The sequence below is a fragment of the Globicephala melas genome, chromosome 8 (genome assembly GCF_963455315.2).
Source record: "Globicephala melas chromosome 8, mGloMel1.2, whole genome shotgun sequence".
Lineage (NCBI taxonomy): Eukaryota > Metazoa > Chordata > Mammalia > Artiodactyla > Delphinidae > Globicephala > Globicephala melas.
The window spans coordinates 63,450,879-63,470,638 of NC_083321.1; the positions used below are offsets into that span (position 1 = coordinate 63,450,879).

Below are 19,760 nucleotides of genomic sequence, written 5' to 3' on the forward strand. Positions count from 1 at the left end.
TGGGTGTGTATGTGATCTTGCTACTATCTTTTTTTTTCTTTTTTTTTTTTGTGGTACGTGGGCCTCTCACTGTTGTGGCCTCTCCCGTTGCGGAGCACAGGCTCCGGACGTGCAGGCTCAGCGGCTATGGCTCACGGGCCCAGCCGCTCCGCGGCATGTGGGATCTTCCCGGACCAGGGCACGAACCCGCGTCCCCTGCATCGGCAGGCGGACTCTCAACCACTGCGCCACCAGGGAAGCCCTTGCTACTATCCTTAATATATTTTTAAACGTTTCTAATGTAGGCTCATTAAATGTTCTAAGATATTTTCTTGTTAAATATTAGGTCATATATACATTAAATATTCTAAGATATTTTCCTATGAAGTATTACATGAGTATGTTCCACCTTTCAAAACAAGTAAAGCAAGAGCATGTTGCAGAAAGTCAGCTTGTAACAAATATAGATGTATATAAACAATATACTCTATTCTTAATTCAACAGAACTGTTATTTGCTGTACTTAATTCAACAGAACTCAGATAATTTTCACATATAGATGTTACAGGCAAATTTAGAAGTAGATAACCCACCTGGAGGTAAAAATATAATTTTGAACATTTGAGTATTTAGTTTGTTCACTTGTATTAGAAGTTATTTTACTTTGGGTAGAACGTTAATTATATAATTTTTTTTCGACTCAGAACATACAAAGCTATATCTTCAGTGATCCCTAGAATTCAAAGTTTCAATCCCTCTCATATAAATAGTATTGATTCAATTTATTTAAATTTGACACCTAGAAGCAGATTGTGACTGTCTCAAGTTTGAGTAAATCATAAAAATTTATAGATTATTTTGTATCAGAATTTTTAAGTTGTGAGGAATCCTAAGGATCATTCAGTTCCATCTTTTCACTTTATATTTGAAGAAACTAAGGATCAGAAACGTAAGTTTCTTTTTAAGGTCTTGTAACTATATAGTGAAAGAGCCAGAATTAAAAATTAGATTCTCAGACTGTCTTACCGTGATCAATTGTGGAGTCTAAAATGGGAGAACACTAACTAGAAGGAAAAGAATTAACCTCTCAGTATATCAGGCCATATATATGTACTGACCTATTTGTGGATGATAGATCATCTCTGTTGAAATTCATGATAACCTTAAGACTGTTCTAAGTCATTAACGTTGTTGGCTCTGATACAGTAAATGAAACATTGCTCAAGTAGGAGGAGCTGTGTTTTCTTTCTCTTGCATTTTGAAATTATCAATGCCACATGATCGATATCGAAGAAATACCTTCCAGATGGCTTTGTTTTTGTTTACTGATTCTATTTTGCAATGGATGTCCTTGAAAGAATATGGGCCTTATAGTTTTGGATGACCTTTCATTCCTCCCTATTCCTCATTTAGGCTGGTCAGATAGGATTTTGTTTTTGTCTTTAAGATAAGCATGACTGTTTGCATGTAAATCCGTTGTCACATTTTATGTGTATATTCAAAAGACTTCATTTTTCCAAATAGTTTGATGAATTAAAACCTTTTTATTCTCATTTTCTACCCTGGTAGAATTTCACTTCTAATAAAGCTTGAGGGAAAGTAGAATACCTTTCTAAAGTTTCTCAAAAAATATCAGGTTATTCCTGTAACCAGTCCCCTAATCTTCCCTCCCCTGCCCAACTCTTCCAAAAAAAGATCCTCAAAAGTGAAGTGACAAGGCTGATAAGGGTCATCAAACTTAAGATTTCCCATGAGATCCTCATAGAAGGGACCTCTATGAAGGGACCTCGCCATAAAAACTGAGAGCACTTTGAAAACAAAGTTTTCCTGGAACCTGGGAGAGAAGTTTGAAGAGACTACAGATGATGGCAGAAAAACTCAGACTGTCTGCAGCTTTCCATTGGTTCAACGTCAGCAATGGGATGGGAAGGAATTAGCACAATAACGAGAGAATTGGATATGGTGTTAATTACACAAAGGTATATAACTATTCCATCCAAAGTGCCTTGTTGGCAGTCTTGGTTTCTACCATCCTTCTCTGTTCCCACAGTAAATAAATTATGTGACTTTATTAATTGTACACACACAGAGCAATATCTAGAACTACATTATGGTTGCTGAAAATGAGGTTATTCTCTGTGGCAGAGATAGTCTAGATGAATTCCTGATTGCAAAGTGAGAAATAGAGGGTTTTTGGGGGGATTTTTTTATTACAACAGCTATAGTATTAATTACCTGAATTTTATAGCGTCTTAAACTTTAATACTTTATGTCTTCATTTAGTCATAGTTTTGAAAAATTATTTTTAAACCAATTTTTTGATCTATCAGAATATATTAAAATGTCTTAAAGTTGATGTATAGTTTAATCTATTAAAACAAAATAAAGAGCGATGTAAGTTTTTAGATGGCTTTTATATTGGTTGCTTTCAACAGAATTCAGTTTGTAAGTTGATGTTTAAAAGATTTAAACAAATACTGCTAAGTGAGATGATAGTTTAAAAATAAACAATGAGGTGGAATTCAGTACTAGTTCATGAAAGCTACGCTTGGAATATCTTTGTTAAACACAGATCTGGTCATGTCATTCTTCTGGGGCGTGGGGCCTTTTGCCTTATAGCTAAAGTTCAAACTCATTTTTGACATGGTTTGGCCTATGCCAGTCTTTCTCTACCCTGTTTCCTCCTTTCCATGTGCCACTCACATTAAACCTCTTCAGTTCCCAGAATACCCAATGTGCTCTCTTTTTTAAGTCTTATATATATTGTCCTTCTCTGCGTTCTTCCTCCACTTCTTCCTTTATGTACCACCTTAAATATCTCTTTTATTTTCCTGGGTAGCCTTCCATGACCAAGCCAGGGTTAGACACCTCTCCTTTGTGCTCCTTTAGCACTGTGTGCTTTATATTAAGGTATTTCCTGTAATGTAGATGCACTTTTCACTTACACGTATATGCCGCTGGATTGTGAACTCTTGGAGAACACGGACGCTGGCTATCCCCAGTCCTTGGCAAACTGTCTGGTACATAGTAGACTCATAGTATATATTTGTGAAATACTTAACTGCGTGAATGAATGTGAATAATGCCCCAACCTACAAACTTTATGGTCTCACCTCTTTTATTCAGTTGCAACTCCTAGTTCAGTGTAAACATGCCTATAGCTGCATTCCCATTCCTGCCTTTTGGACTTGATAGTTTTATATTACAGTCACTGTTATATTTCATTTGGGGTGTTGAAAAATAGCTCCTCATTCAGAAAGATTAGACTCCTTTTTAGCCTCCTATTTATGCACATTTATGTCTAAGTGTAAATTCATACCAAATTATCAGGGAAAAAACTAATACAAGTCTATATTAAGGATGAACACTGGGAGTTAATAAGTAATGGGTAGCTGAGTTTAAAATAAACACATTTTTTAGAAACTAAATATTTTTAAAAAGCTTATTAGAATTGCTGTTAAAAAAAATGAATCCAAGAAACATGGTACCCAACTGGAAATATAATTACTCAAAAATACAGTGTTTTCAGTTACTACACAGATAAAAATTTCTTTCTTTCAACATATTTATTGAGTGACCTATATGCTATGCACTGATATAGGCACTTGGAATACATAGCTGAACAATGTGAAATTCCTGAATGCTTTAGTAATGAGAAAAAAAATTGGAGCTCGGAGTACACACACACACGCGCGCGCGCACACACACACACACGTTTATGCATGTATATAAAATACTAATTAATATGTTGTAGACAAGCTTATTTCTAAAATCAGTAACAGATTTTAAGAATTATCATACTTAAAGTCAGATATTGAAGTTATTGTGTAAAAGACTAAATGATTGTAGGATTTGGGAGGAAAAGGGGAATTATGCCTTGAATTTCCTTAAATATTATAAACACATACAATTGATCTTCAACAAAAATATGCTTGGCGTGTTATAGTAGGCTATGTTATTGTTCAAAAGCCTTTGCTGCCTCTCCCTGGGGAAGCGTTATATGCCCTGCCCTATTAACATCATGCCTGGCCTTCGATTTGCTTTGGCTAATGAAATATGAGTGGAAATGGCTTATGCTTACTTTTGAGCAGAAGCTTTGGAGCCAGGACACAGTGTCCTGTATTCTCTTTTTTTCCCTGCTTTGACAATCAGCAGATCTGAATAGACACTTCTCCATCACGCTAAGGTCCGAAATAAAGAAGACATGTAGTTGAGCCATAGCCAACCCTTGTTTGACAGTTAGCATGAGCAAGAAATAAACTTCGATTGTTGAAACCATTGAAATTTTATTGGAATCACGTGGAGATTTTGTTAAAACACAGATTGTACAGGTTGGGCCCCACTCTTGGAGTTTCTGAATTCAGTAGACCTGGGATGGCAACCAATATTTTTATTTCTAACAAGTTATTATCATCTGATGCTGATGGTGTTCCAAGTGGTCCACACTTTGAGAAACACTGACCTATCCTTTCCTGACTAATACGGTCTGTTAGTTTATATTTCTAGATACCTTAATTACACAGTAAATGCTCTGATAACAAGATGCAGAATATTTCCCAGCCTCATTGTTAGAAGGAGTAAACTCTATAAAACTGCCTTTGATTTCTGGGACACGGACACACAAAATGCCATAAGAAACCCTATATTTGGAAGAGTGGATTAGATAACTATGGATATTACTATCACATTAGCCAGAGCCAATTAAAAACTGCCAAAAATATACAAAGAGCAAAGGAAGTTTGAGAAAGAAACAGACCCCTCTAATTGTGGGAGAAATTGCCATCCCTGATGGACTTGGTAGGAATTCTCTTGAAAAGAGAGGGTGGTTAAAGAGGGGATTGCATATGGAAGGACCAGGGTGACCAAAATGAGGGAGATGAGAAAGTGTGAAATGTGTCTGAAAGTAACTACTAATACAGTTTGCTACTGAGAGACAGATAAGGAAGAAGTGACCTCATGAATTTCTTTCAGAAGTCCAATTTCTTATGTAGTGTATAATAGAAAACACAATAAAGCTTCGTTTCAGTCCTGTTTTTTGTACTCATGTCTGGGATTGAGGTACTTTTGGAATTTAAATTGCTAAAAGTGGCACATTAATACCAAGCGTTGGCCTTATGATTGTCCAGGAAATTTTGGAAAGACTGATGTAAAAAATAACTGTCGTGAAGAGGGAGGTGCGTGAGAGAAGCCAGCATGGAGTCCTGACCAAAGTCAGGCCACATGTTTCGATGGGAGGACATGCGGAAAAGAGGAACAGGAAATTGGTTCCTTTAAAACTATCCATGCTCTTCCGTCCTTTGTAAAGTCTTTGCATAATGTCAGTTGGAAGGATTTTGCTTCTCCCTTCATTCAGGTGATTTGTGATTTCTCTCCTACACCCCAAGACCCCTCTTCTTCCCTGTAGTATTTCTTCTCCACAGTGAGACCCCAGGAGGCACAGAGACTTAGTTGATTGGGGTGTAAAATGATTTTATTGTTGTGTGAGAATGTCTTGGACCAAACTCTGTTTGGGGGCAAATCACTTAATCTCCCTGGGCCTTGGTTTCTTAATCTGTAAAATATAATTCTCTCAGGTTACTTTAGTTCCAATATTTCATTTCTCTAGTACCATTGATAGTACAGGAAGATTCCAATATGTTAAGTTGCCCAATTTCAGTCATATGTAACACAAATTAAGTTCATAATCTTTGAGATGAATGAAGTAAACTGTAGTTTTTAAATGAAAATTTTTATTTATTTATTTATTTTTGCGGTACGCGGGCCTCTCAATGTTGCAGCCTCTCCTGTTGCGGAGCACAGGCTCCGGACAAGGAGGCTCCGGACGCGCAGGCTCAGCGGCCATGGCTCATGGGCCTAGCTGCTCCGTGGCATGTGAGATCTTCCCGGACCAGGGCACGAACCCGTGTCTTCTGCATCAGCAGGCAGACTCTCAACCACTGCGCCACCAGGGAAGGCCGAAGATTTTTATTTTAAAGTTAGGATACTCTATAGTCCTCAGTTAATCAAAAAATTATAGCTTTCCAAAAGCATCCAAAGTACTGTTTTTGCTCCATTATCCGGAGATGCATGTTTTATTTATTTTAGATCTGAACTTTGATATTAAATAAGTATAACTTTATGAAAAAGTATAGCCTAAATAGCTGCTCATTTTGTTCAATATGAAAACCAATTGCCATATTATTTTAATGACAGATACCAATGTGCATTTGAAAATAAATTAATGTTGATTCAAAGATTCTATATAATTGAAAACATTTGTTTTCATCCTTTTCCCAACCATTATAGGAGGGGAAAAAATGAAAATACTTGCCAATCTTGAGGTCTTTAAAAAATAGATTGGTTCAGTATTGTGGTTATAATTTTGTTTAATGTAAATAATTTTTGTCCATAGCAATGCCATGATTTTAAGAAAATTGCTAAGTTTTTCCTTGAATTTATATAAAACACCATTTTGATCTTAAATTTGGTTTTTGCGTATTGTTAATTTGTCAAGTGTAAACATGTGCCAGTTCCTTTGGAACTACAAAGAGTTTAGATCCAGTGGAGATAAAATCTGCTCTTTTTACAAGTATTTTAAAGTTCGACTAGCATTGCTATTACCAGTTCATTTTGAGAGGGAAATTCATCCTAATTAACATTTCTTTTAGAAACAGTCTGAAGGTGATTCTTGGTTTCTTAGCAGTTGAAGACAGCTTGGAGCATGACCTTCCTTAGTTTGGATTTTAAAGCAAAAGCAGTTCCAGCCTCTCCAAGTTTAAGGAGAAATCTGATTCTATTGGAGTTGTTACTGTAAGTTTGAATCCAAATGTTTCCAATTTGTATTTAGAACACACTGGAAAAAAGTACACAATAATCATCTGGGGACTTACAATCACACTTGATTACCCATAACTGCTGCCTTGCTTCAGCAGCTTTCCTTAGGTTATTGAGAACAAAGCTAAGCACCAGTGTTCCATTCTGTATGAAATAAATGTACTGTAAAATATTTACCAGAATCAAAAATAATATTTTTAACATACTGGGAAATTTCACTATTTAAAGGAATCCAATTGAAAATTATTTGGAAGATATATGATGTGTTCACGAAGCAAACAAAATAATCTTCCACAAATTTCTTCATCTGTTGCTGTTCCAATTTCAGATTTTTGTATATGAGATGAGCTTTCTTAAAGTAGGAACATAATATTAGTTATTTTGTTTTCTCATATTAAGTGCCATATGTGGGTTGAAACTGAATTCTCTGAGTCTGTTTTATTCTTCAAACAATAGTAGACTTAAGAGGAAAAACCTGTTGTGTGTATGTAAGCAATGTAGTGTATTTTAATTGCACATCACAGCTTCTGAGTAGTAAATTGAAATGATTGATTTAACTTGTTGGAGTGTACATATGTGATTAGGACACTGAAGATTTAAATTAAAAAAAGCTAAAATAAAATCTTTAAATTAATTCCATGTCAATTTTTCTGATATTCTTATGATAAATAGGTGTCAATCAAAATCTATAGTTGTTAACTGATTCACTTTGTTATAAAGCAGAAACTAACACACCATTGTAAAGCAATTATACCCCAATAAAGATGTTAAAAAAAAAAGAGAGATCACCGTACTATCAATGTTTATAATCTAAGAAATAAACAGAAAATTCCACACAAAAAAATCTATAGTTGTTGATCAAGTTTCAGTTACTAAATTACAGCTGAGTACTAAGGTAAGCTTCTACACCTGAAAACAGGTTAGGTAAATTGATTAGAAAAAGTGGTTTATTCTTTCATGTGGGATTTTAAAAACAAAATAAGAAAAATTTAACTTAAAAAAACTATATAGGGTCTTCCCTGGTGGCGCAGTGGTTGAGAGTCCGCCTGCTGATGCAGGGGACATGGGTTCATGCCCCGGTCCGGGAAGATCCCACATGCCGCAGAGCGGCTGGGCCCATGAGCCATGGCCGCTGAGCCTGTGCGTCTGGAGCCTGTGCTCCGCAAGGGGAGAGGCCACAACAGTGAGAGGCCCGCGTACCACAAAAAAAACAAAAAAACAAAAAAACTATATAAAATGGTATGTGTTTTCTTTATAATGAAGACAACTGTGAAACACAAATTCAAGGCATTTAGATAGGCATTCTTTTTTTTTAATTAAACTTTTCAGTTGTATGCACTCCAAATGTATTTGTTTTTAGTACCAATGATAATTACATAATTAGACAAATCAAAATATTGAAGATCCAGCTATTGTCTGTAACTGTTATTTATAATTAAGTTCTTATATCATTCTTTTCATACCTTCAATATGCTTGAAGTTTAAGCATTTTCTTTTTTAAAAAAATTTATTTATTTCGTTGTGCTGGGTCTTAGTTGCAGCATGTGGGCTCCTTAGATGCGGCTCACAGGCTCCTTAGTTGTGGCACATGGGCTCCTTAGTTGCGTCAGGCAGCCTCCTTAGTTGTGACATGTGAACTCTTAGTTGCAGCATGCATGTGGGATCTAGTTCCTGACCAGGGATCGAACCTGGGCCCCCTGCATTGGGAGTGCAGAGTCTTAACCACTGCACCACCAGGGAAGTCCCTAAGCATTTTCTGTTTTAAATAATTTTGTTCACATATTATAATAATGTAACTTTTATTTTTGATACTGAATGACTTAGGTGATTGTGATATAATCAATAGAATAGAATATTTTAAGAATCATCAGTGTGCACAACTGTTTTAAATCCAATTTGTCTTTGATTTTGCCAATTTTTTTTTAGCATCTTCAGTTGTGCTTTTGCATATGCAGGTGGTCACTGAGTTACAACAGTTCAGCTTAGGATATTTCAACTTTACAATGGTGTCAAAGCATTGCGTATTTGGTAGAAACCATACTTTGAATTTTGATCTTTTCCTAAGCTAGCAGTGTTCGTTATGATTCTCCCTAGTGATGTTGGACAGCAGCTCCCAGTCAGCCACACAAATCAAAAGGGTAAATGACCAACACTTACTACCATTCTGTACCCATACAACCGTTTGGATTTCACTTTCCATATGATATTCAATAAATTATGTGAGATATTCGAAACTTTATTATAAAATGGGCTTTGTGTTAGATGATTTTCCCCAACTGTAGGCTATATAAGTGTTCTGAGTACGTTTAAGGTAGGCTAGGCTAAGCTCAGCTATGATGTTTGGTTTGTTAAGTGTATTAAGTACATTTTCTTTTTTTTTAATTTATTTACCTATCTATCTATCTATTTATTTATGGCTGCATTGGGTCTTCATTGCTGCACGCGGGCTTTCTTTAGTTGCGGCGAGCGGGGGCTACTCTTCATTGTGGTGTGTGGGCTTCTCACTGCAGTGGATTCTCTTTGTTTTGGAGCATGGGCTCTAGGCATACGGGCTTCAGTAGCTGCAGCATGCGGCTTAGTCGTTGTGGCTTGCGGGCTCTAGAGCTCAGGCTCAGTAGTTATGGCGCATGGGCTTAGTTGCGGCGCATGGGCTTAGTTGCTCAGGGCATGTGGGATCTTCCTGGACCAGGGCTCGAACCCGTGTCCTCTGCATTGGCAGGCGGATTCTTAACCACTGAGCCACCAGGGAAGCCCTGCATTTTCGACTTAATGATATTTTCAACTTGGGATGGATTTATTGGGACATAATCTCCATCATAAGTGGAAGAAGATCCATACTACTTTTCTCAAATCAAATACTTTAAGGAGATAGATGATGTAAAATGCAGGACTAAAGAAATTTGAAGCTGAACCCATAAAGTACAAATAAAGTAATTAAGCTCTTAGAAAGCACTACTGATACAGGAAATTGTGTGCCAGAACTTTTAGCCAAGATTATTTTCATTTATTTGACAAACATATATAACTATGCAGATATCTTTTTTAATGATCAGAGATGGTATATAATTTATCTTTGCATTACTTAAATGATCTGCAGCACAGTGTCTTCTGTATGTTAGGTGCCTGATAAATGATTGTAGAGTGAATAAAGATAGATGCTGTAATATTTAACCAATATGTGAGTTTCCTTCTAACCAATTCAATGAGTAAAAAAAGGACAAAAGAACTCTGACATTGATACTTAACGAGTGTTTCTTTTTTTGTCATTGTAGTCACATAGTTATCCATGTTCATTGGGATCATAGTTTCAGAAAATTCTATCTATATCATTTGTTTCAGTTAGTAACTTTATGCCTTCTAGCAAAACTTTTACAGTAGTATTTTTAGTAAAGTTGACCGAGTCTTATGTTCTCTGACATAGTATTGGTGAAATAGAGATGAATAACTTTTACGCTGTTTAATCTGTTCCTAAATGTTCAGATATTGATGTTTTTAATTAAACAAACTACACAAATAATATTTGTGTAGTTTGTTTAAATAATATTTAAAATTTAAAAAATTTTAAATGATATATGAATATAGAGAGTAAAAAGTTCTATTCTTCCTTCATGTCTTTTAACCCATCCTACTTCAATAGGTAGCCTGCTAAAACTGTTTGGGGTATATCCTTTTGACCACTTTCTCTATCTTTCTATACTATATAATAAACAGCATTTTATATTTTATCATTAATAATAATATTTTAGCATTGATGCTTCATATAGCAATAATGTAATCTTTTATCATTATTGAGATTATATCTATAGAATTGCTTGTTGTATCAATACTTAACAGCATTTCTGTAGTGTATATATCATCTCAGTAGTTTGTTTTGTAATCTTAAAGTTAAAAAAGAAAAGGTTATTTTTTTCTAAAGGGTTATAAAGGCTATTTTCCCCAATTCTACATTTTTTTTAGATTTAATTACAAAGAAAAATATATGCAAAATATTTTATTTCTAAAATGGAGATACGTGCCTAATTAGATGAATAAGTCCTATCCCCCTGCCCAGCAAAAGGTATTTCAAAGACTTGTATTGTCAGTGAATTGATTGATATTATTTATCAATGCCAATAAAAGTGGAAAGGCTTTAATTTCAAAAAAAAAAAAAGAAAAAGGTTGTCTTTGAACCTTTGCCAGGAATAAGTTCCATGTCTAAGTTTTATAAAGCAATAAGCAAATGAAATAATATTAGTAGCAGCCAGTAATCTCAAAACAAATTCAGGGTTTTGTTTGTATGTTACTATTTTTTAAAAAAATTCTTGACATCAGTGAGATCATTATCTATGAGTGATTTTAGAATAATTCATTTATTTTCCATTATTATTTCAAATAATAATAGTATCATTAAATACAATTATAGTAAGTGATGAAATTTCAGAATTAGAAATCATTTAACGAGCCAGTTATGGAGGTCATTTACTTCCAGGCTCTTTTTTAGGAGGCTGTGAGATTAAGCCCTTAAATTAAGTGATTTGCTCTAGGTTGATAGGGAACTTATGACTAGTATCTGTTTCATTGTTCATATCAAGAGTCTTTCCATAGCATCATGCACTGCCTTAGAAATAGGTAAAAGGAGATTTATAAAAGTACATTTTTTATATCTATTATATTTACCAAACAAATGAAAACTGACTAAACAAAAACATTTTAGGAGTCAAAATAGTTCTCAGAGTTTTCAGGTTACTAGAAAGCAGCACATTTACATCATCAGATTCTATGTTGGTGCCAAATAGTAGGGTGTTCTTAGAGATTTTATAACTATATGCAATAATAGGAACAGGAATGTCACCTATCGTTAAAAGTCTCATATTTATGATATTTACTTCGGGGAATTTAATGCAGTTTAACTAAAATTTATTCAAAATTCATATTTTGAATGCCTATGAATTTGTTTTTAAACGAAAATGTGCAACAAAATGTTTGATATAGAAACCACATCAAAGAGCCAGAAATTTTTCCAAAAATGGCTTACTAGTGACATCTGCTGGTACAATGTTGTGATAAAGGTGGAAATTAAGAATGAGATAAAGAATCTTTTGGGGCAAAATTGTTCATTTTACTATCATTTATATTTCTAATTGAAAAAAAATTATCTTATTGGGTTCTCTCCCACTGGCATTGACCAAGAGTATTATTCTAATAATAATGTTAAACTTCTTTATACTTTCTTGTATATAATATGTAATTCCAACCTGACTCTCTATGATTAGTTGCTTATCAGCTAAGTTGTTTGATATAATGCTGCAAATTCTTTTTCCTCTTTGTCTCTCCTGGCTTTGTTTTCTATCATACATAGCACAGAACATTGCAAATGTAGAGATTCAGTAACTGTGGATTGAGTCATACTAGTTATTTATGTCATTTGCATAGACTGACTTTAATAGGAAAGTTTATGTCTACATGAGTTAAATGCATTATTTTTATGTACACTCAAAAATTAAAATGAGACTTTATATTAGAGAATGGATTTATTAGGAGAAATTATTTTTTTTCTTTTATAGGAAAGATTTTCTGCATTACAGGTTATGATGGAATAAAAAATACTCAGTCCTTGACTATTTTCTTTATTAACACTTAATTCCTAGATGATTGTATCTAGTCCCATGGATTTAAGTACTACTTATAAACGAATCAGACCTCTCCCTTGAACCCACATCTATATAGCCAGCTGATTCCTTCCTTAATATTTCCATTTATAGCTCACATGCATCTCAAGCTTAACATATCTAAAACAAAACTTTGATTTTTCTCCTCAAACCTGTTTCTTTTGTAGTCTTTCTCACTTCAATAAATGGATATTGTATCCCTCCATTTGCTCAAACCAAAAATATTTTAATAATTTGTAAATTCTCTCTTGTACCCCACATTCAAACTATCAAGAAATTCCACCAGTTCTGCTTTTGAAATACATTCAGAGTCTTACCACTCCCCTCCACCTCTGCCACTGTGATCTAGTCCAGGCACAGTCATTTCTCCTCCTAATAAGCCTCTTTGCTTCTAACTTTGCCCTCCTGTAGTCTGTTTTCAAACCAGCAAAGTGATTATCTTAAAATTTAAGACAGATCTTGTCACTTCTCTGCTGAGAACCTTCCCAAGTCCTTATCATGCCTACAGGGCCTACAGGAATTGTAGACCACTGGCTCCCTCCACAGCTATTACTGTGACCTCATTTCCTACCACTGCTTCCCTCCAGCTGCAGTAATGCACTTGCTGTTCTCCTTACATGCCATGCAGATTCCTTATCAGGGGCTTTGTGCTTGCTCTTCCTTCAGACTGAAATGCCCTTCCCTCAATTCAGTAAGGTTTCTGTTCAAATTACCAAATTCCACCTTCTCAGAGAGGCCCTTCCTGACTACACTATGTTAAAAACAAACAAACAAAAGGCCCAACCTGATCACTGTTTCTCCCCTCGTCCTGCTTTGCTTTTTTCCATAGCAGTTATCACCACATGACATACTTACTTTTTTTTAATCCTATCTCCCCCCCTTCTAGAATGTCAGTGGTATGCAAGCAGAGATTCTATATTGTCCACTGTTACATCCTTAGAACCTAAACCAGTGCTTGCACATAGTAGGCACTCTGTCAATATTTGTTGAATAAATCAGCGAGCCTTAATACATGAATGGAGAATGTGATTTGATTTACATTATAATAACGGAATCCATCAAATAGTGAGGCACCTTTTAATGGGCTCTGTTTTGTATAAATCTTTATGTTTATATCATACTTTTTACATTTAACACAGATTACAATAGTGTTTCATAGTTAGATTAGGGCTCAGACAATACTTTCGGTGTCAAAATGCAGGGCAGTATTACTATTTTAAAGTTTCTTTTTCTGGGAATAATTACTTTTTTGTCCTTTTGACATAGACATCTGACCCTCAATTACATTAACAGACCTTATACACATGAATGGAAAGAAGAATAGCCCCTTTTGAATCCATGCTAAGACTTTATCAATATGAAGTGCTTCCCACAGAGTTCTGCTGAAAGAACCAAACTTCCATCATAATGAAATTGCAGATTCATTTGTAGATGCCCTTTTATATTTGAAAGCTACTTTTTGATGTTTGGTCTGCAGTTAGATTTATTGTTTAAGGTCACAAATATGCAATCATGACCAGACCAAGTTGTCAGAATCCTTTATCTATTCAGCATTGCACAAAGACAAATGGCTATCTTTTAACAATAACATACCAGAGCCAAAATTTGTTCCCAGTTGTACATAATCTTTTAATCAATCTGCTTTCTGTTTTCTAGTCAATAGACTCCCAGCCTAACCCCTCACCACCCCACCTATCTAGAAATGACTCAGTTATGGGTTTTAAATTACTGAGAAACACTTTCTTCAGATGGAAACAGATAACTTTAAGAATTTTAATGCTATAATTTTCCCATGCACGCTTTAAGTTTAACATATGAATTATTTTGCCTTTGTCCTCATTCTATACAGAGTAGATAATTATATAGTAAGTTAGCTAAATTCTCTGGTTACATTCTCACTGTTAACATGACCACAAAGTAGATTATGTTGCTTAATTGAATTCTTAAGTGCTTTAAAACATCTCAGTGCACATGGATTAAGTTTTTCCCTGAGATTCTATATGTCCTCCAATAAAAATGTATATTTAAAAATTTTTAGATAGATTTCTTATATTTTTGTTCATTTCCTTTGTGACCTTTCATATAAAAGGCATACAGAAAGAATTGTCCAGTTAGATTTAAGGCTATACTTTTTGTCCGAGAATATCCAGTGTCTAATATTAACATATGTTAGAGCATCATTATATCACCAATCTTTATAGTTTCTCCAAGGAATTTTGACACTAGATACCCAAAGATTCTCTAGTAACTTGATCATACCTATAGAGCAGACCATTAAGACCAGGATAGTAACGCCCCCATTTTAAAATCTTGTTTAAATACTTTTTGCAGATGTGAGAATCCCCCCCTCCCCCCTACCCCAGTTGCCATGTAGTTTGAGTCTTCCCCAGTTAAAAGGAATACACTGTTTTAGGAGGAGGTATAAGAGAAAACCATAACTTTTAAGTCAGATGAAGTCATTTTTTTGTTTTTCCTGAATTCTGACTACTATTTATTTTGTGACCTCAGGGAAGTTACCACATCTGGGGGGCCTCTGCACAGCTGTGGAGTAGAGAAACACCTATTCTTAAGAGTTGTGGTATAATTGAATGAGACGACACATATAAAGGGCCCAAAACAATGCCCAGCAATAGTAAGCACTCAGTAATATTTGGAATCTTCTCTCTGTGCTCTCCTCCTCCACCCCCTATTCCTCTTGCTACATTATCTGTTCTGATTGGGTTTACTCAGAAGTTAAAATTGTTAACTAAACTTGAAGCCTTTTTGTGCCTGCCAACTCTACATTGCTCTGCATCCACTGAATTAATAAATAGGGAGAAGTCAGGACCTTGAATTGACCTGTACATAATACCCAGCAGGTGTATGTGGTCTTTCTCTTCGCGACAAATTGCTCCCCCAGGGATTGGCTAGAATGAAGAATACTCCGCTCCCAGCCTTCATTTTAAGTCCACATGGATCCCTTAGAAGATTTACTTTAAATCTCTCTTCAACCTGCAAATCTGAGAATTGAGCCTTAAATTATGTTAATACGACATGGGAAGGCATTATCATTTTAATCATTTTGTGTAAGATGGCTTGTTCATTGTTTGTTGTTTGTTTGACCATTTGTACTGCTCAGATCATCGTCCTAAAAGAGTTTCACCTTTAAAAGAAAATCATTTTCAGGAAAAAATTTAATAGCTATTTAATACTACTACTTTATATCTCAAAACAAGTTATTTTATCATTGTAAATTTCTATTGTTTTAGGTGCAAAGATGGTTTGAAAGGATTTACATTCTCTGCACTTAGGTAAGTTGCATATTTTATTTATCTTTATGTTAAGAGAATTTACAAGTTTTTTTAAAAAAGTAATATCATCGTACATAATTGTAATAAATATTTATTGACTCCACTATTTAAGTTGCAAGCAATTTTAAAAGTCACAAAAGTGGCTTTGTGGACATTTCATTAACAGAGTAATTTGTTAATTTTCCCCCTAAAAATCAGTCAGTCAGCCACTATTTGGGGGGCCTGTTATGTGCCTTACAGTATGGGGTATTAAAGAAGATTACAAGAACTCTCTGTTTATGGAGCTTGGAAAGACAAAGCTACACATGAACAATTACTGGAAAATGAAGCCCTTAATTGTGTGGTACCAGATTACGGGCTTTGTTAGGGCAGGATTCGTGCATTGTCAAACACATTTTATATTATAGGCTTCACTAGAGTCACCGGAGTCTTCTTTTCACCTCGTAGCCCATCTCTTATCACAGTAATGGGCACGTGGTCGATACTGTAGAGATGTTGGTTAGCATTAGTGTTGAATTTTATATTTCACCAAACATTTTCACATACATTAGGAAATTAAACTTTCTCTATTATTGAATAGAGTATTTTCGGTTGTGGAAATTCTTTGGTAATGATAACTAAATCATAACACACAGCAGTAATTTCTTCATGTCATATTTTTCATTAAAAGATCATGAAACTTATTAGAAAATAGCTTTTTGTTGTTGTTGCATTCACAGATTAAGTGAATTAAGTTTCACTTAAATCAAGTTTAATTAATTAAACTTAAATTAATTAAAGTTTAATTAATTAAATTAAGTGAATTAAGTTTCACTGAAATTAAGTTTCAACTTAAACTGAAAGTTGGTGACAAAATCAAAAGTTGGTTTTCCTAAAGAGAAAAACTCTGCCATTGTTCCTGCATCTTTCCTTAGACTCCCAGAATCCTTGCCAAAACTCAGAATGTGTCAGATATTTGCATATGTTTTCTTCAAATCCACTTATAATGAAGAGCTGACTTGGACTCTTTGCACTTAACATTTTCTCTGTGTTACAGGAAAATATTCTGGAAAAATAGTTATTCACTCTTGCTAGTTCTGTAAGATAATAGTGGAAGTTAGGGGAATAGAAAGAGTCAAGGAGAGAACCACGGGAGAAGAGCCAGTGCAGGAATCTGAAGGTAGACTAAGGCTGATTCATCGTAGTTTAAAACATAGTTAATAATGTACAAAGTTTGGTGACTAAGACCCCAGGCCTTAGAGTTAAACAGTTCTGGGTTCAAATAATTGCTGATATTTTTGACTGTGGACAAGATGCCTTTTCATGTTAACTGTCATGGAAAGTATGGTACCTACTTCATAGTGTTTTGCTATGAGGGTTAAATGATTTAATCTTTGTCCAAGGCTCAGTACTGTGCCTGTCATGTAGTAAATGCTCAGAAAATGCTCACTATTACGATCTTCCTTTGCTAGGTATTAATTAAATATTTATTATGTGCCCGGCATAATAAATAACTAAATATTTATTATGTGCCAGGCACTGGGATATAATAACAAAGAAGGTATCTATAGTCTCACAGATCCCACAGTTTAGTGGGGCAGGGAAACTACTAAAAAGGTGCTTCCAGTACTGGGGGATCACTGGGCTGTGAGAGCACAAAGGAAGGATGGCTCACTCACTCCAGCTTGGGGCAGGGACAGCTTCTCCAAGGAAGTGAGCTCTAATCCGAATGGTAGGTCCTGGCCAAAATAGCAACACTTTCCTTTCAGTGTTAGGAAAGGTATGAGAGATATTGTATCTGTTCTAGCATAGCTTTACCTTGTTTATAAAGAGCACCATTCACACCCACGATTAGGAACCAAATTCTTTTGGACCAGCAGTTACCAAGGAGGCACAGCTGCCATCTGGTGACAAACAATCTCATTGCACGCCCCTTACAATTTGGTAAACTAGATGTTTTATCAAGTTTGTCCTAATGAGATGGGTTGCAATTGTTGATAGTAACAATTTTTCTCTCTTTTACGAGTATTTAAATTTGCCAGAGTTCCCATGTTCTAGAATTTTAGTGTAGTGTTATCGGTCTCCTGTTTTATCTATGTTTTGTGATATTTTCTGAAGGTTCAGCAAGCAGAATTGGCTAAGGAAAGCTTAGTTATTCTTTATAAGAGCACTGACTCTTATAGTGAAGGTGAAAACAGCAAAAATGAAAATTCTGATAAAGGATACTGATTGAGTGATATCTAATGGCTGGTAATGTTTTCTTTGTATTGTCTTTGGAAAAATATAGTCCAGTTTTGACGATAGAGGAATGGTGTCTTCTCCTGGATATTAGATTTTTCCAAAGAGAAGTAAGTAGATTAGAATAACATCAAATTTAAGATTTTCTAATAATGTGGGGAAGACACACAGACTCTTAACCACTTTCTGATTCTCATTCTTTAGTTCCCTCTATTTCTCATGTGCATATAGATGACCACCTACTGTACTGCAGCTGTTTTATGACTCAAAGTGACGTTAGGTATAAATTTAGAGTAAAAAAATGAGAAATGCATTCAATTGTAATTGTTAGTACATTTTAGAGAAAATAATAGCAATTTTGTCATTAACTAGTAGATCCAAGTTAATAGTTCATCTGCCTTTTTGTTTGAAAAAACTTTTAAGTTGTGTAATACCTTAAAAAAGCGGTGACCTAAGTTAAAAGGGTGTTTCATCAAAGAGCTATGCTGTATTTGATTTTAAGATGCCTGCACTGTTAAATAAACAGCTATTAACATTTTCCGAGTATTCAGATTTCAAAAGCCTATTTTTTAAAGGATGACTAGTTTTATATAAATTGTGGAAAATATTATTTCAAATGATAAGGTACTGTCCACAGTGTATTTGTATATAAACAAAATCAGTTTATTTTCTCACTGATTTTCTTTTTTTAAGGGGAAAAATGCCTCTCATTGTGCTCTTTTCTTTAGGTTCATTGTTGGGAAGGAAGAAATTCCCACACATTCTTATTCACCAGAGGCGGCATATGCAAAAGTAGAACAAAAGACTGAGAAACATGAGGAAAAACCAAGAGGAACGAATATAATTGCTCTAGTCAGGAAGCTTGTGGATTCAGTGTGAGTTCTTTATCTTGATATTTTAGCACATTTTGTCACCATTTTATATAACATTTGTACCATGCCAAGGTATTTTTGTTTTCTTTTCAGGTAATAATTTTTTTTTTTTTTACCAGAAACTGCATAGAGTTTTATAAAAAGGCACACGATGGCAAGTGAATGTTGTTTATTATTTCTAGCAGGACTATAGACCATTATCTGCCTTTAAAATAGTTTTACATGAAATCGAAATACTTTTGTATTTCAAACTAAGCAGAGTTGCAGGGGGCTAGAATAGGGAACTTCAGGAAACAGATTAATATGTGCTAAACGAATGTTTCAAGTGTGGAAAGGAGAAAGAAAAATTCCAAGAGAGATTTAAGAAGATATAGATACAATAAGGAGCAAAGTTTAAGTGAAGGATATTTTGCAAGAGTGGAAATTTTTAGGGCTTTGGAAATAAAATAAGAAATCTTTATTTGTATGTTATACAAAGAAGTCTATTTCATACAGATAAGTCTTCATTTGCATTTCAAATATTTAAGATATTTAAGAAAATAAATTTAAAGTTTTAAAATTAGAATACCAGCCAATAAAAATAATCTTGTTGTGCTATTTTAGAGAGTGTAGAATGAGGAGGCAGTATAGAAAGTTAGGGGATCAACTACAGGAAGGTGACGCCCTTTAAGAAATCTGAAGACCTGTGTTTGACTCATTTTGCCCCTCCTGGCTTTGGGACTTTGAACAAGTGATTTAACCACTCTACATCCCAAAGTCCTCATCAGTTAACTTTATTAAGGAGTGTTGCATGCATTAAATGAAATAACACAGGAGTTTGCTTCACTTACACGAGCACAGAGTAGGTACTCAAAACTTTTACTGAATTTAAAGACTTCGTCTCTTCTTCTGTACACCACAGAAGAAGGTAAAAGGAAAGAAAGGGGTGGTAGACGGCAGTA

At 34.8% G+C, this 19,760-nt stretch overlaps 1 protein-coding gene across 2 annotated transcripts in view; it reads left to right on the forward strand.

The window, feature by feature from the left end:
- The window catches only part of TMEM135 (transmembrane protein 135), a 242,447-nt gene that overhangs the window by 201,628 nt on the left and 21,059 nt on the right, over nt 1-19,760 (forward strand). For both annotated transcript variants that reach the window (XM_060303876.2, XM_030835860.3), the window contains exons 7-8: nt 15,689-15,730; nt 18,676-18,822. In XM_060303876.2, coding sequence (XP_060159859.1) covers nt 15,689-15,730; nt 18,676-18,822 — 189 coding nt within the window. The remainder of the gene's footprint in view (nt 1-15,688; nt 15,731-18,675; nt 18,823-19,760) is intronic.